We start from the raw sequence: 13,663 nt of genomic DNA, 5'->3' as shown, positions 1-13,663 counted from the left end.
TGTCCTTGGGGACGTGAGGCATACTCCTCCTTTTCCTCTTCCTCTACCCACCCCCTCCTACAACAGCAAAGCAGCCCTAGATCCGCCATTCAGGATCCTGCGGGTCCTGTGGGGGGCCGGCTTACCTATTTTCTGCGGGATTGGGAATCGGTCACATTGGACCTTTGGGTTCTCAATCTCGTAGAGAATGGGTATGCTCTTCCCTTTCGGGAATTTCCCCCAAATTACCCTCCTTGCCAAGGGTTTGGCACAGAGGACCACCTGATGCTCCTGCAGGAGGAAGTCCTGGCACTGTTAAGAAAAGTTGCGATGGAGGTGGTTCCAGAGCAGGAAAGGGGTCAGGGATGCTACTCCCGGTATTTTCTGATCCCCAAGAAGGATGGCAGACTTCGTCCAATCCTGGATCTCAGGATCTTGAACCTTTACCTGAAGCAGGAGAAGTTCAAGATGCTCACCCATGCACAGGTTCTTCAAGCGCTGCTGCAGGAAGACTGGATGGTGTCGATCGACTTTCAGGATGCATATTTCCACATCCCCATCCTGAAGTCGCACAGGAAGTATCTCCGTTTCACGGTTGGTTCGCAACATTACCAGTTTGAGGTCCTTCCGCTTGGTCTTACTACTGTGCCTCGAGTCTTCACCAAGGTGATGGCTGTGGTGGCGGCACATCTCAGGATGTCAGGGATACCGGTATTCCCTTATTTGGATGATTGGCTGATCAAAGCGGAATCTCCAGAGAAGGTGCTCCATCATCTGCAGGTTACAACTCAGTTGTTGTACAGGTTGGGTTTTCAATAAATGTGCCCAAATCTCACCTGGTGCTCTCCCAGCACAACCTGTTCATAGGTGCAGTTCTGGATACAACTGTATGTCGGGCATTCCCTCCTCCGCAAAGGATTCGCGACATACAGGATATGATTCCTTTATTTCACAATGGAGCGGTCGTTCCAGTTCTGAAGGTCCTTCGTCTGCTCGGTCTGATGGCTTCTTGCATTCTATTGGTCAACCATGCACGCTGGCACATGAGGGCACCAGTGGTGCCTCCGCAGACAGTGGTATCAGCACAACGGAGACCTCAGGGAGTCAATCAGGATCTCCAGAGAAGCTGCGACGGATCTGTCTTGGTGGAGCGTGGAAGGCAATCTCTCTCAAGGAAAGCCTTTTCAGCTACCTCCATCGGTGGCCACAGTGATAACGGATGCATCCACTCTAGGGTGGGGTGCTCATCTGGGGGATCTGTAAGTCAAGGGTCTTTGGTCTCCAGAGGAAAGGTTGCTTCACATCAACGTTCTAGAGTTACGGGCGATACGTTTGGCACTCAAGGCCTTCCTTCCCTTCGTGGTCAGTCAGTGCAGGTCCTGACAGATAACACGACCGCGATGTGGTATGTCAACAAGCAGGAAGGAGTAGGGTCGCATTGCCTCTGCAGAGAGACTCTGCGCCTATGGTCCTGGGTTCAGGGCCATCAGATTTGTCTGATGGCAAATCATCTGGCCGGAGTTCTGAATGTGCGTGCAGACAGTCTCAGTCGGCAGTTCTCGGCCAACCACGAGTGAAAGCTTCACCCGGAGGTGGTTTGGCACGACTTTCGGACGTGGGGAACTCCTCGGGTGGACCTGTTTGCCAGTCATGAGAATGCTCTCTGCCCGTCATTCTGCCGTCTCCAGTTTCCGATGCAAGGAGCACTGGGGGACGCGTTTTAGTTGAGTTGGGACTCAAGACTCCTTTACGCGTTTCCTCCCATACCCTTGATTCCTCTGGTTCTGAGGAAGATACGCCAAGACCGGGCCCAAGTTATATTGATCGCCCCGGATTGGCCAAGAAGGGTGTGGTATACAGATCATCTCCACCTCTCCTTGTGCCTGCCGCTCCGTCTCCCTCTCTGGGCAGACCTCCTCTCTCAGATGGCTGGGCAGGTTTTACACCCCCACCTCCAGACCTTACACCTTCATGCCTGGAGATTGAACGGACAACCTGAATTGCTTGTCTCTCCCACATGATGTGGTGGATGTCATTTTATCGGTCAGGCGTGATTCCACCAAATCTATTTATTCTTATAGATGGACTAAGTTTGTTTCTTGGTGTGGAGAGAGGTCCATTGACCCTTTGAAGGCTAAATTGTCTGATATTCTTCAATTTGCACTCTCTTTGGCGCAGCAGGGTTTTGCTGTGGCTACGTTCAAGGGTTATTTTTCTGCTTTGTCGGCTTTTCTCTGTCTGCCGGATCAGCCATCCTTGTTTAAATCTGCAGTGGTCTTGAGATTTTTAAAGGGTCTCATGAATAAATTTCCTCCTACTCCCTTTATTGTGCGTCAATGGGACTTTAACGTTTTGCTTACTTTTTTAATGGGTTCACCTTTTGAACCTTTGCACAGGTGTCCCTTGAGACTGTTGTCTTTTAAAACGGTCTTCCTGATTGCGATTACCTCGGCAAGGAGGGTAAGTGAGCTTCAAGCTCTTAGTTCAAAGCCCCCATTCTTGACCATTCATTCTGAAAGAATGGTACTCTGGACCAGGGCTGCTTTTCTGCCTAAGGTGGTAACTCCTTTCCATCTGGGACAGTCCATTACCCTTCATACCTTCTATCCTCCCCCCTCACCATTCCAAGGAGGAGGAGAGACTTCATTGCCTGGACCTTAAGAGGGCGGTGAGCTTCTGCTTGGACAGAACTAGAGAGTTCAGAGTGGATGGCCAGCTCTTCGTTGGTTTTGTTAGTACCAGAAGAGGCAAGGCGGTGCACAAGAGCACACTGTCGAGATGGATTGTCTTGTGTATCAAGATATGCTACTCTCTGGCGGGTAAGGAACCTCCTGAAGGTTTAAGGGCTCATTCCACTAGAGCATGGTCTGCTACATCTGCTTTGTCTAGGGATGTACCTGTAGAGGACATTTGTAGAGCGGCGACTAGGGCTTCCCTCCACACTTTCGCGAAGCATTACTGCTTGGATTCCGAAGTGAGGAGGGACGGCCACTTTGCGCGCTACGTCCTCCAGGATTTTCTGGTGTAGGAGAGTGGACACCCTCCTCCGGGAGTGGGGACTGCTGTGGGACTCTATTCACAAGGTGAGGAATCGACTGGCAGATGTATCCATCAGAAGAACAAGTTACTTACCTTCGGTAACGCTTTTTCTGGTGGGTACAGTATCTGCCTGTGGATTCCTCACTGACCCACCCGCCTCCCCGTTGTCCACTCTTCTATATCTGATTTACTGTAATGTTTATGTTTTATTGTCAAAGGAAATGTGTTTTTATAATTGCTTTCCTGCATTGGTTATACACTGTGTGTATTATTTTGATTATTGGTACTATGTACATTGTGTGTATATCTACTGTTGTTGGTTTGTCCGTGTGCCTCGAAGGCACGGAAAAAAGGGCTGAACTGATGTCATCAAGCCGACGTGGGCCTATTATGGAGTCAGTGACGTCAGCAGAGCCGCGCGCGATGCTGTGCTTCTGTGACGTCGGCGCAAAGCTACAAAAGAATTTCCGAATGTTGCTGACGCAGGGGATATTCACAAGGTGAGGAATCCACAGGCAGATACTGTATCCACCAGAAAAAGCGTTACCGAAGGTAAGTAACTTGTTCTTCGGGGACGGAGCCATAACAGCATGGTACACGGTCCGGGAGGAGGGGTTCACAACTGTTTGAAACAGCACCTTCAAGCTATCTCCTTGGCCCTCCGAGGTAGCTGATGTTGCCCCTTGACTGACAAGCTTTACATAGCCTGCCATCCTGAGCCACCTTAAAAAAACCACTCTCACAGAGATTACGCTTGCATGATTTTCAAAACCAAACATGCCACTAAGTGCTTCTCTAAAGCCAATCAAATGAACTACATTCTAAAACAGGGACAAGATCCTAAATGACACACCTGCTGGAAACGTAGTGACTGCTAGGGTAAAAAGCATGCTGAATACATGTAATTCAAATGTATACCTGCATGGCTATTCATTTGGTCGACTCAACAAACAGATCCCCTCCAGTCGCTTGAATGACAGGTGTTTTAGTTACAGGGCTGAACGCTTTATTTACCTTAGAAGGATAAAAGGCAAAGAAGGCCCTGGTTGAATTGATCCTAGTCCTCCTGTACGTCTGGGAGCGGGACATCAGGCAATTGAGACATCCTGCCAACTTATAAAGCAAGGACACTATACATCACACAGCGTTATTCACATCAGAAGCATATTAAACCCGGTGTGAAATTTGTGCACTTATTAGTGCATGTGGAGGGGTGCAGTCCAATGGAAAATGGAGACGTGAATTTAAACAGTACCACACAGTATCCTGCAAATTCGTTTTTCATGTAAATTTTTTTACACAAGGGCCTGCTTTAAATTAAACTTTATGGAATGATTAAATGAAAGCAGGGATATTTTTTATATAAATGAAGTACCTCACATTTTACATTTTGCCGTTTCACCAATACACAGCATTTCACTGGGATTTATTTTTTTCAATTAAGAACCTCTTGCAAGTTGGCTGCAAACTGGAGCCAGGAACCTTATGCCTGCATTGTGGTATTCAGTGACAAACAAAAACAACCATAGCTCCTGACCTTATAATATGACGCTTGTGTACAGTTTGCCGCTCCGGCCAACCAAGAATTAAGTGATAAGAAGTGGCGGCTCCTCCGTTAAGGCGGTGGAGCGTCGCCCCACTGCTTTGAAGCAGCTAAAGAAAGGAAAATTAAAAGGATATTCGGTCCTGCTACAGCAGCTTTACGTCACATGATGGAGCGGTGCTGCTCTGCTCACAGAGTAGGGCTGGGGAGGAGTGGTAGCACCCTCCTAAGTGCGCAGTGACTGTTTGGCCAGCCCAGCAGTCATGCGTACTGCGCATGTTCTCCATGCAGTCTACATTAAAGCCTGCATGGAGAACATGCCCAGGCCCCAAGTCCCTGGCTGGGCGTCAAACCACGGGGCTCAGAACATTCACATTGCAGTGTTGTGATTGGTATGGGGAGCCTGGCTGCTACCTGTTCCATTCATGACGTGAGAAGAGACGACAGAGAGACACAGCAGTAATGTACGTTTTCTTTTGTGGTGCGACAATGCTGCAATCGTGCCAATAAGAGAATTTAGGCGGGCCATCCTATGCACCCGAGATCCCATTGTGGCTCTGTGAGGTGTTACCGCATGGAGGGAATTGGCAAAGATTGCGGGACTGGGAAGACCAGGGGATCTCTAATATTGGGTACCTCTATGTTGATGGCATCCTCTTACCCTGTATACCAATGAACACCTACAGTCTCACTCATGTGTATAATACCTTAACAAAAAACGGCCCTAACTCTCTCAAACCAACTTAAGTGTAATTTATCATTAAGGGGGAGACATCCCTTAAGGATTAGAACCCTCACTCACCCGAAGGTGACATGCTTCATCATATGGGTCCTCCTTACCAGTGGGGAAAACCTAGTCGCCACTGGGAGCTACTACTTCGCAGTTAAGGAAGGAGCTCAGAGATGTTTTTTTATATATAAGGATGGATACTATTCCCATATGTGAGGATGATAGGTGTAGTGAGGTGTGCAGCGCTGTGTGCAAAAAATAGAAAAGGTGAGCTAAAACTGTCTAGGAAGAATCACTAACACTCGTTTTATTAATGTGTTCCACCTGACAGGATTAAAAATGAAACAGCACAGTGGTATGGATATATAACCACTGTCACATTGTGGTAGACATTTTTCAGCCTATTGATCAAACCTATGTATCAGCGGCTTTCTTCAGGACCAGATATAATAGTGATATTGCTGCTGCAACAAGTGAAATAAGAATATATACAACACTGGCATTCCTGCTTTTTCTTTTTGGCAGGTTTATACCCAAGGTATCTGTAGAGAAAGACAAAAAACAGGAACAGAGAGAATGGAAAAGAGAGACAAGGGCACAACATATAAATCACATGGTAACTTAGGCATTGTGCTTAGTCACAATATCACAAGTCTATTCGTGCTTCTTTTAGTCACTATTATAATATCCCTCTGCCGTAGGATAGCCCTGCCTCACCTCAACCTGACAGGCTGCTCAGGAAGGAGGCCCCGCTCTACGGGAGAAAAAGAAGAAAGTGTGGCTGGTGTAGTAATTTTATACACCACCTCAACTATTTCCTACTTAAATTATAAAACCCGGTGCCAGGGGTACGTCCAGGTGCAGCAGATCAGAAGACCCACCTGCCCACCACCTCAAACAATCTCCAATGGCTATGTCCCCCGTCACACTATGTCATATGGGGACAAGAGCCCAAGCTAACCATTCGAGGGGAGAATGATTAAAATATGAACATTGCCCAAGGCTGCTATTACCCAATTGTTAGGCTATTTTAGATGTCAAAAAGCCAAAGGTTCAGCATAATGCTCCGCTTACCTGTCCGTCGGTACCTCGTCTCGTGAGAGAGCTCGCCCCGGGAGGTACTGACCAAGACAGTGGACGCGTATAAATACTATGGCGGCATAATTGTCTACCGCTGTGTGAAACACGGGTCCTTACGCCCGTAGTAGCCCAATCATTGCCTGCTTACTCAAACGGGACTGCGTCTAGATGGTAACACTACTCTCCGTGCGCATGCGTGCTCGAATATAAACCTTACGTGTCCGTTTTTATGTTTAACAGAGATGTGTTTAAAGTAGTCTCAAGCAGATATCTCCTTAGACCACCAAGGTTTCCATAGACTAATCATAGCCCATTCATTGATTATGGATGCGGCTCAGTACACTACTTGCACGATAAACACTACATACACGCATGCGCCGTAAACTAGTGTCATGCGCATGCATGTGTAACGGTGCACTGCGTCTTTCACTTTTCGAGCTATGTACCATTAAGTATGCTTAAGGCCGTTTGACCAGTATACCGCCAATGGTATTGAACTAGTGGCCTTGCTCAGGAAGACATATTTGGAACTTTCTTTTTGATGAAAACGAAGCCCCGAGTTTAAATGATATGTAAAAAAAACCTCTGTCACTAATGATATTAAGGAAACTAAAGGGATAAATATGAGTTGTTCGACTGTATCTCATATGTACTGCACTTGTTTGTCTATTTGACCCTATATGTTGTAGGTGGTGATCTAGGGGAAGGTGACTCATTCCTCATACCCTTCCAAGACCTCATGGAAAGATATGAAATACCCAGACAAGACTTTCTCTTACAGGCGGCATTGACGGCAGCCATTTGTAAACACTGGAAGAAAGGAGGGGAGGAACCATCGACCTTTCTCCCCTGTCAGTACGTGGTCACTTCAGCGGGGAAGGTAAAGGCGGTTACCTGTTTATATAGGAGAATCACACAGGGGTCCAGAACGCCTCTAGAGAGACTGTGCATTAAATAAGAAGCGGATCTGGGGACACCTATAGAGGAAAAGCCGTGGGAGATGTTGATGGACAGGGCGTGGAAATGCTCCTGGAATGTAAGATTTCAACGAATACAATTTTATGTGTTCCATTGAGCGTATCTCACACCTCTCAAACTTAATGAGTTTTTCGGATCCCATACAGCCTGTCTGCGGTGTAAACTGGAAAACGTCTCATTTGTTCACATGCTCTGGGAATGTCCACTGCTACATGAGTTCTGGGGAGAAGTCACAACCAGACTAAAGGAGGTGAGGGATAGGGACATTCAGCTGACCTTGGGTGTTTGCCTGCTCAACTGGTTTCCCCACACTGCCCGTAATAAAATCACCAGTACATTTGTAGATTTAGGGTTAGTCCTGGCAAAAAGAGAGATTACTAGTCATTGGAAGGCGGCAACTGTGCCCAATGCTGCACGATGGTTGCGAGAATTTATAAAGTGGGCGGATTATGAGGGGATTTTCCGACTACAAATGGCTCAGAGAACCAATAATAACAAATTGTTGGATGCGGCTAGGGCATGAGTAGCGATGGTGGACTTGCTCAAGAGTCCGATCGTCGACTACGACTAACCATCTGAAGGGGAGGACCTATTTTCCCGATCTGGAACCTTACCTTGCAAAGTAGGGGGTTTGGTTGATGGCTAAGGCATTTGGTATGAGAGCATCCCCCTAAGTAAAAGCTACATTACTGACACAATGATTCCGTTTGGATGGTAGGAGTCAATGCGGCACGAAATATAAGATACGAGGGAGAGCAACATGTCTGACGGGGAGAGGGGAGGGTAGGGTCTGGGAAGGGACGAGGGAGGGGGGAAGTTGTTAATTAGTTGTTGTATTGGATGTGGAGATGACACAGCACATGGTCCAACATAGGGCAGCATAGGATCGACGACCCAGATAGAATTGTAGATCGCAAAATTTCAGCAAAGTTAGCTGAGTGGACAATTCTGCTGAAGTAGTCGGCGAGGAAGGACTGGATGGGGCTGAAGTGAATCTGATTGGGGCATGAAGGTTAACTAATATATTAATGTATTCTTGAATGTACGATGCAAGATGAATATGATAACACATGCAAATGGAAAAATTGAATAAAGTCTGTTTTTAAAAAAAAAGTGTGTTTTCTTTCTTTTTTTAATATCCGCTTGCCCTCACCCTCGATCCATGGCGGCCGCTACTGGTGCTACGGTTGCCGATGGGCAATCTAATATTGCTTGTGCAGAACCTTTTGGACTGAAATCCCCCTCTCCATGCCAACCCTCCCGATTTAAGTCCAATTCAGATATGTGAGCAGCTGGTTTGGGTGAGGGCATCCAATTAATGCAAAAGGTCTCAAAATAACAAAACAATAAGACAAGCCCCATTTACTTTTAACGTACAGGGCTTTAAAGTGCACTAAAATGAATATCAGGGGCCTCGAATTACAGGGTGTCGGCAAGCTACCAGTAGCTTGCGATTGACCGGTTGGAGACCCTTTATTAAGCCTAAAACTATTCTCTATGATATGTCCGGTTTTATAAACAGAAAAGGCAGAGTGGTGCTCATTGTAGAACTACATGGCACTATAATGCCTTGATATTATAGCTGGTTTAAAATAGCTTTTATGCCATAATTAGCTTCTGCCTTCAGAGGATATTGAGCATGCAGTTGGTGCTGACTTCTTTTTTTTGTTTTTTTTTTGTAAACAGATTTTACTCAATAATATCCAAGTATGTAGGAGCAATAAAATTTAGAGCTTACATCGTGCTTTTGACAACAATTATCGATAATCATGTCTGATCGTCGCACATTACCAGTTGCAGATTCTCGCCATGTGTGGTCCTTTCACAAAATGGTAACAGTATTTGTTGGTCAAATCAGAGTCCTCAGGTGAGCTATCCTCTACATCCCTGTGGTGGGAGTTCGACATCTCAACAGTCCGTCCCAGTACGAACTCGCAAGAATCACAGTAAACAATAAATTAACGAAACCGTCTCCAACCCCCCCTTGCCCCCATTCAACTCCTACCCCAACCCCCCCAGGCATGTCGCTCAATCATCTATGTCTCTGTGGAGAGTAGTATCCAGTCATGCAAGGAATCAGGCACAATAATTCCAGTAGGAAGGGATCACCGCTATGCAATATATGCTTTCAATCCCCCAGGCTACGTGCCCAGGTAGGGCAAAGCTTTAACCCCCACACACAGGTCTACTCATTCAAGGGGTGGTTAGTTTTTCATCAGTTGGGTGCTTGAGCAACTCTACTAGCGCCACCCATGCTCTCGCCGTGTATAGCATTTTTTCATTGCCTACTCTCTGGGTCATTTACAGTTTAAGAATCCCTTCACAATCTGCCCATTTTATAAATTCCCGCAGCCACCTCGAGACACTAGGGGCACTGGTTGCCTTCCAGTGACTGGTAATATCTCGTTTAGCCAGGACTAACCCCAGGTCTATGAATTTGCTGGTAACTTTATTCCAGGCAGTGTGAGGAAACCAGTGTAGTAGGCAATATCCCGGAGTCAGTGTGCTGTCTCTTTCCGTTATGTCGCCTAGCTTAGTCGATACCTCCCTCCAGAACCCCTCTAGTAATGGGCACTCCTAGAACATATAAAAAATGTGCATTTTCTAATTTACACCGCGGACAGGCTGTTCGGACCCCAAAATACTCATTAGTCTTGTGCGGTGTGAGATATGCTCTCTGGAGGACAAAAAAATTGATCCGCTGGAATTGCGCATTTCTGAAACTTTTCCATGCTCTTTCTACTAGTGCCTCCCACGGCTTCTCATCTATGGGCAGCCTGAGGTCTGTCTCCCATTTAAGATGCAGGCTCTCCAAGGGACTTCTGATCTCCTGGGTGAGCCGCCTATAAAGGCAAGTGACTGCCTTGATCGTCCCGACCGCCGATTCTACATACTGGCATGGTAAAGCGATCGTCTGTTCTACCATTCCCTTATTCCAATGCTTACGGATGGCTGCCGTCAGAGTGGTATGTAAGAGAAAGTCCCTCCTGGGAAGCTCGTAACTCATTAAAGGGTAGCAGGGTGTTGTCCTCGTAGAGGTCTCCTAATAATGATGATCCCTGCCTCCTCCCAGATCCATAGTTCCTGCCAGTCTCCCCCATGGGGTAGTGCCTCGCAAACCAGCAGTGGAATTTCAGGGGCATATGGGGGTCCCTGTTGGGCTCTTTTACTAACCCGGTTCCAGCATTGGCGCATCGCCCACAGATACCCCGGAGCTTCTCTTTCTCTCAAGGAGAGCCACAGCAGCACACAGGAGAGCTGTCTCAGATCCGGATCTGTACCCCAATGGCCCTTCCCATTGCAAAGTTTTCCCGCCGTCCATTTCGTGAACCACTGCAGTTGAGCTGCGTGTGGTAGTAGGCCTCGAAATCAGGCACGTCTAAGTCTCATCATGGTGGCGAGCGCTACTATGCGTCTCCCGGAGCCTCATAAAAATCCTGTGATCAGGGTGTTAAGTTGAGTGAAGAATTTTCGCTGGATCCATAGTGGTAATGAGACAAAATAATAGAGCAAGCTCGGTAGAGTGACTATCTTTAGCAGTGCCACCCGTCCTGCCACTGTGAGAGGGAGAGTCCCCCAGAATTCAAAGTACTCTTGGTAACTCGTATCGCTCGTCCAACGTTACCTTCAAATAAGTCGGCAGCTGTGTGATAAATATGTACTCCCAGATAAGTGAGACATCTACTTTCCCCTACTACATCTAACACATCCGGTGAGTCATTCCTTCCACTTAAAACAGGGAAAAGGGATGTCTTGTTCCAGTTGACCTTGAGGCCCGCCACTCTTCCCAGCCTGACCAGTAGTCCCTTGGCACCTTGCAGATTGTCTGCAGAGTTGGCGAGGAACATTAGAAGATCATTGGCATATAATGCAATAAATTGGGATGTGGAAATTGATATTTATACCACCATGCTTCATTTCTGCAAACCCCTGGAGCCTGTTTTAAAAGCCCACCCACTTGCACATTTTTCCTTGAGTTCATCAGTTTCTGAGGCGAAAAAACTGCCTCCATTTCTACCTCCTCACTTCGAGGTGTGTCCCCTATAAAAACGTGATACTAGTCATTCTATGCAAGAATGTGGTCATAAACATCTGATAAATGTGGTAGAATGCTTCTTTTATTTTGGTCATACCGATTTAACCTGTATATGTTTTTAATTGGAGTCTTTTGTGCCTTGTTTTGAAATGTGACGTCATAGTGTAACAATGTTAACCTTTGCTGCTGAGGTAGTGCCAATAAAAAATAAATGTCTTGGCCTCCATGCATTAGTATAACATCAGAAGAAGTCATCATTATTTTAATCTTTCACAAGAGGAAGAGTTTGAAAATGTTTTCAATTGATTCATTGTCTCTGTCCTGTTAAGTGCCACATAAATCCACATAAATGCACAAGCGTTCTTTACAAGGCAAATAACTAAATATAAGGTTTAACAGGCGCTATACAGTACTTCGCATTGCAATAAAAAAAATAAAACTGTGCAGTCAGCTATGTCAGTGGTTAATCAGAGATAAACCCAATGTCAGAGGACCAAATCCCGGTTTATAAAATCTTTTTTTAAAAGAGGTCAGTGTTGGTCCTCGAAACAAGTGGAAGTTCCATTCTTAGAGATTTGAACTCTGTGAGCACCGGGAACAGCAAAACTAAAGTCCGCTAGATCCCAAAGCCTTCAACTGTATCAGAGATCTTTGTCATAGCTCTGAGATGGGATGAAGTATTATTGTGTTCAGCACCATAGGCAAAAGAAACATATCATTAGCTGAACATGTCCTGATCTAGGCAGCCAATGCATTTTCTTTCGAAACTGGACTATGTTTAAACGTTGTCACCATGCTAACCAGTGTGGTAACTATTAAGTACAGCTCTAATGGGTATCACGATGAGTTTTTGCAAATGCAGCAAGACCAAGTTGTTGGAATCGATCCAAGCAACATCCATTTGCTTAAAGATATATAGTATGCTCCCGGATAATCAACCTTAAATCCAATATGAATCCCGAGAAATGTGCATATGGGGTCAGACTTGAAGAAATATTAATCACACACAAGGCAGGAAGCTACTCCTACAGAGGAAAAGATCAGACAGAAGGGGGAAATGAGAGAAAGAATGTATTTTGAGCACTAAGCATTAGACTGTTTGCCATTCAATCGTAAATCACTTAAGAAATTGTCATTCAAAATGCTGACAAAGAGTTCTAAGTATTTTGAATGATCATTTCATAATCCACTTATCTTTGTCCTAAACTTTCTTTTCTCAGTGAAGTTGGTAGTATCTTAAATAGAAGAAAGTTAGATCTCAAGAAATAGCCAGCAACAAAAGTTCTGGATCAGGTGTTCAAATATCTTTCGTAGCTATTTTTTACACTGAGCATGCACCTTCTGCTTAACAAGCATCACCTCCTTTCTGTTCACAGGGGTCACTCATGTTCGAGTTCCAGCCTCTTAAGGCGTGTGAAATTACCGGGCGCCTTATTCTACAAAGTGCTGAACTGGGCACCTTCCAGTATGAACTGATCCTCAAGGCCATGTCTGCCAAGCCTGAAAAGACACTTTATTTCCGCACACCGCTAGGATCTAACCAAATCCTCTCTGCCAAGTTCACCAACTACACCCGCCAGAAAGTAGAGTACATCTGCAAGGTATTGAAGGTTTTCTCCCCTTTAGGCTAGAAGAACATTAGTGAAGGTGGTTAGAAGATAGGGTTGCAGTCTTCGGAGCATTCTGTTAACTGAGAGCTCAAATATGAAATGAATGAGTGGCTAGGAGAGAGAAAACAGTGAAGGGTGGCATGTAACATTGAGTAGGAAAGGCTCTCATGTTAATGTGATTTGGAATCACTGAAATAACTATCTTGCGATTTCAGATTTCTAGCAGGGCAAATAAAAGAAAGCCTTAGATTTGGGGGTATTTAGATCTTTGGTCATAAAAGGGCTGTTCTTAAGCACATCACATTTATTGAATCAGAGGTAGTCATTGTGACAGATAAATGGGTTTTGGCAGGTCATCAAGATCAATATGAATTGATGGAGGAGGTGGTGCTGGTTCTATTAATGGGTGAAAGTGGTTGCTGCAAGGCTTGAGTGATTTGTCAGAAACAAATTGTGATTGGCACTCTACTCGAATAGCTTGTGGGGGGCAGGTCAAGTTTGAGGTCTTTTTTTAGTGCATTTTGTGGGAGGGGTTAATGTATGGCAAGATTAATAAGAATTAGCAGAGTTTACGTTTGGAGACTTAGTAGTGGAGCACTGTGGAACCTGCCTAGTGACTTTAGCCGCAAAGGCGGCTACTGATTATGAATTTAGGGATATCCCAGACC

General features: G+C 45.7%; 1 protein-coding gene across 1 annotated transcript in view; it reads left to right on the top strand.

The window, feature by feature from the left end:
• Positions 1 to 13,663, top strand: part of HYDIN (HYDIN axonemal central pair apparatus protein) — a 2,950,008-nt gene that overhangs the window by 2,935,112 nt on the left and 1,233 nt on the right. The window contains exon 85 of the mRNA XM_086945295.1: positions 12,762 to 12,986. Coding sequence (XP_086801421.1) covers positions 12,762 to 12,986 — 225 coding nt within the window. The remainder of the gene's footprint in view (positions 1 to 12,761; positions 12,987 to 13,663) is intronic.

The sequence above is a fragment of the Lissotriton vulgaris genome, chromosome 12 (assembly GCF_964263255.1).
Source record: "Lissotriton vulgaris chromosome 12, aLisVul1.2, whole genome shotgun sequence".
NCBI classification, from domain to species: domain Eukaryota; kingdom Metazoa; phylum Chordata; class Amphibia; order Caudata; family Salamandridae; genus Lissotriton; species Lissotriton vulgaris.
This window is presented reverse-complemented; position numbering and strand designations above follow the sequence as displayed.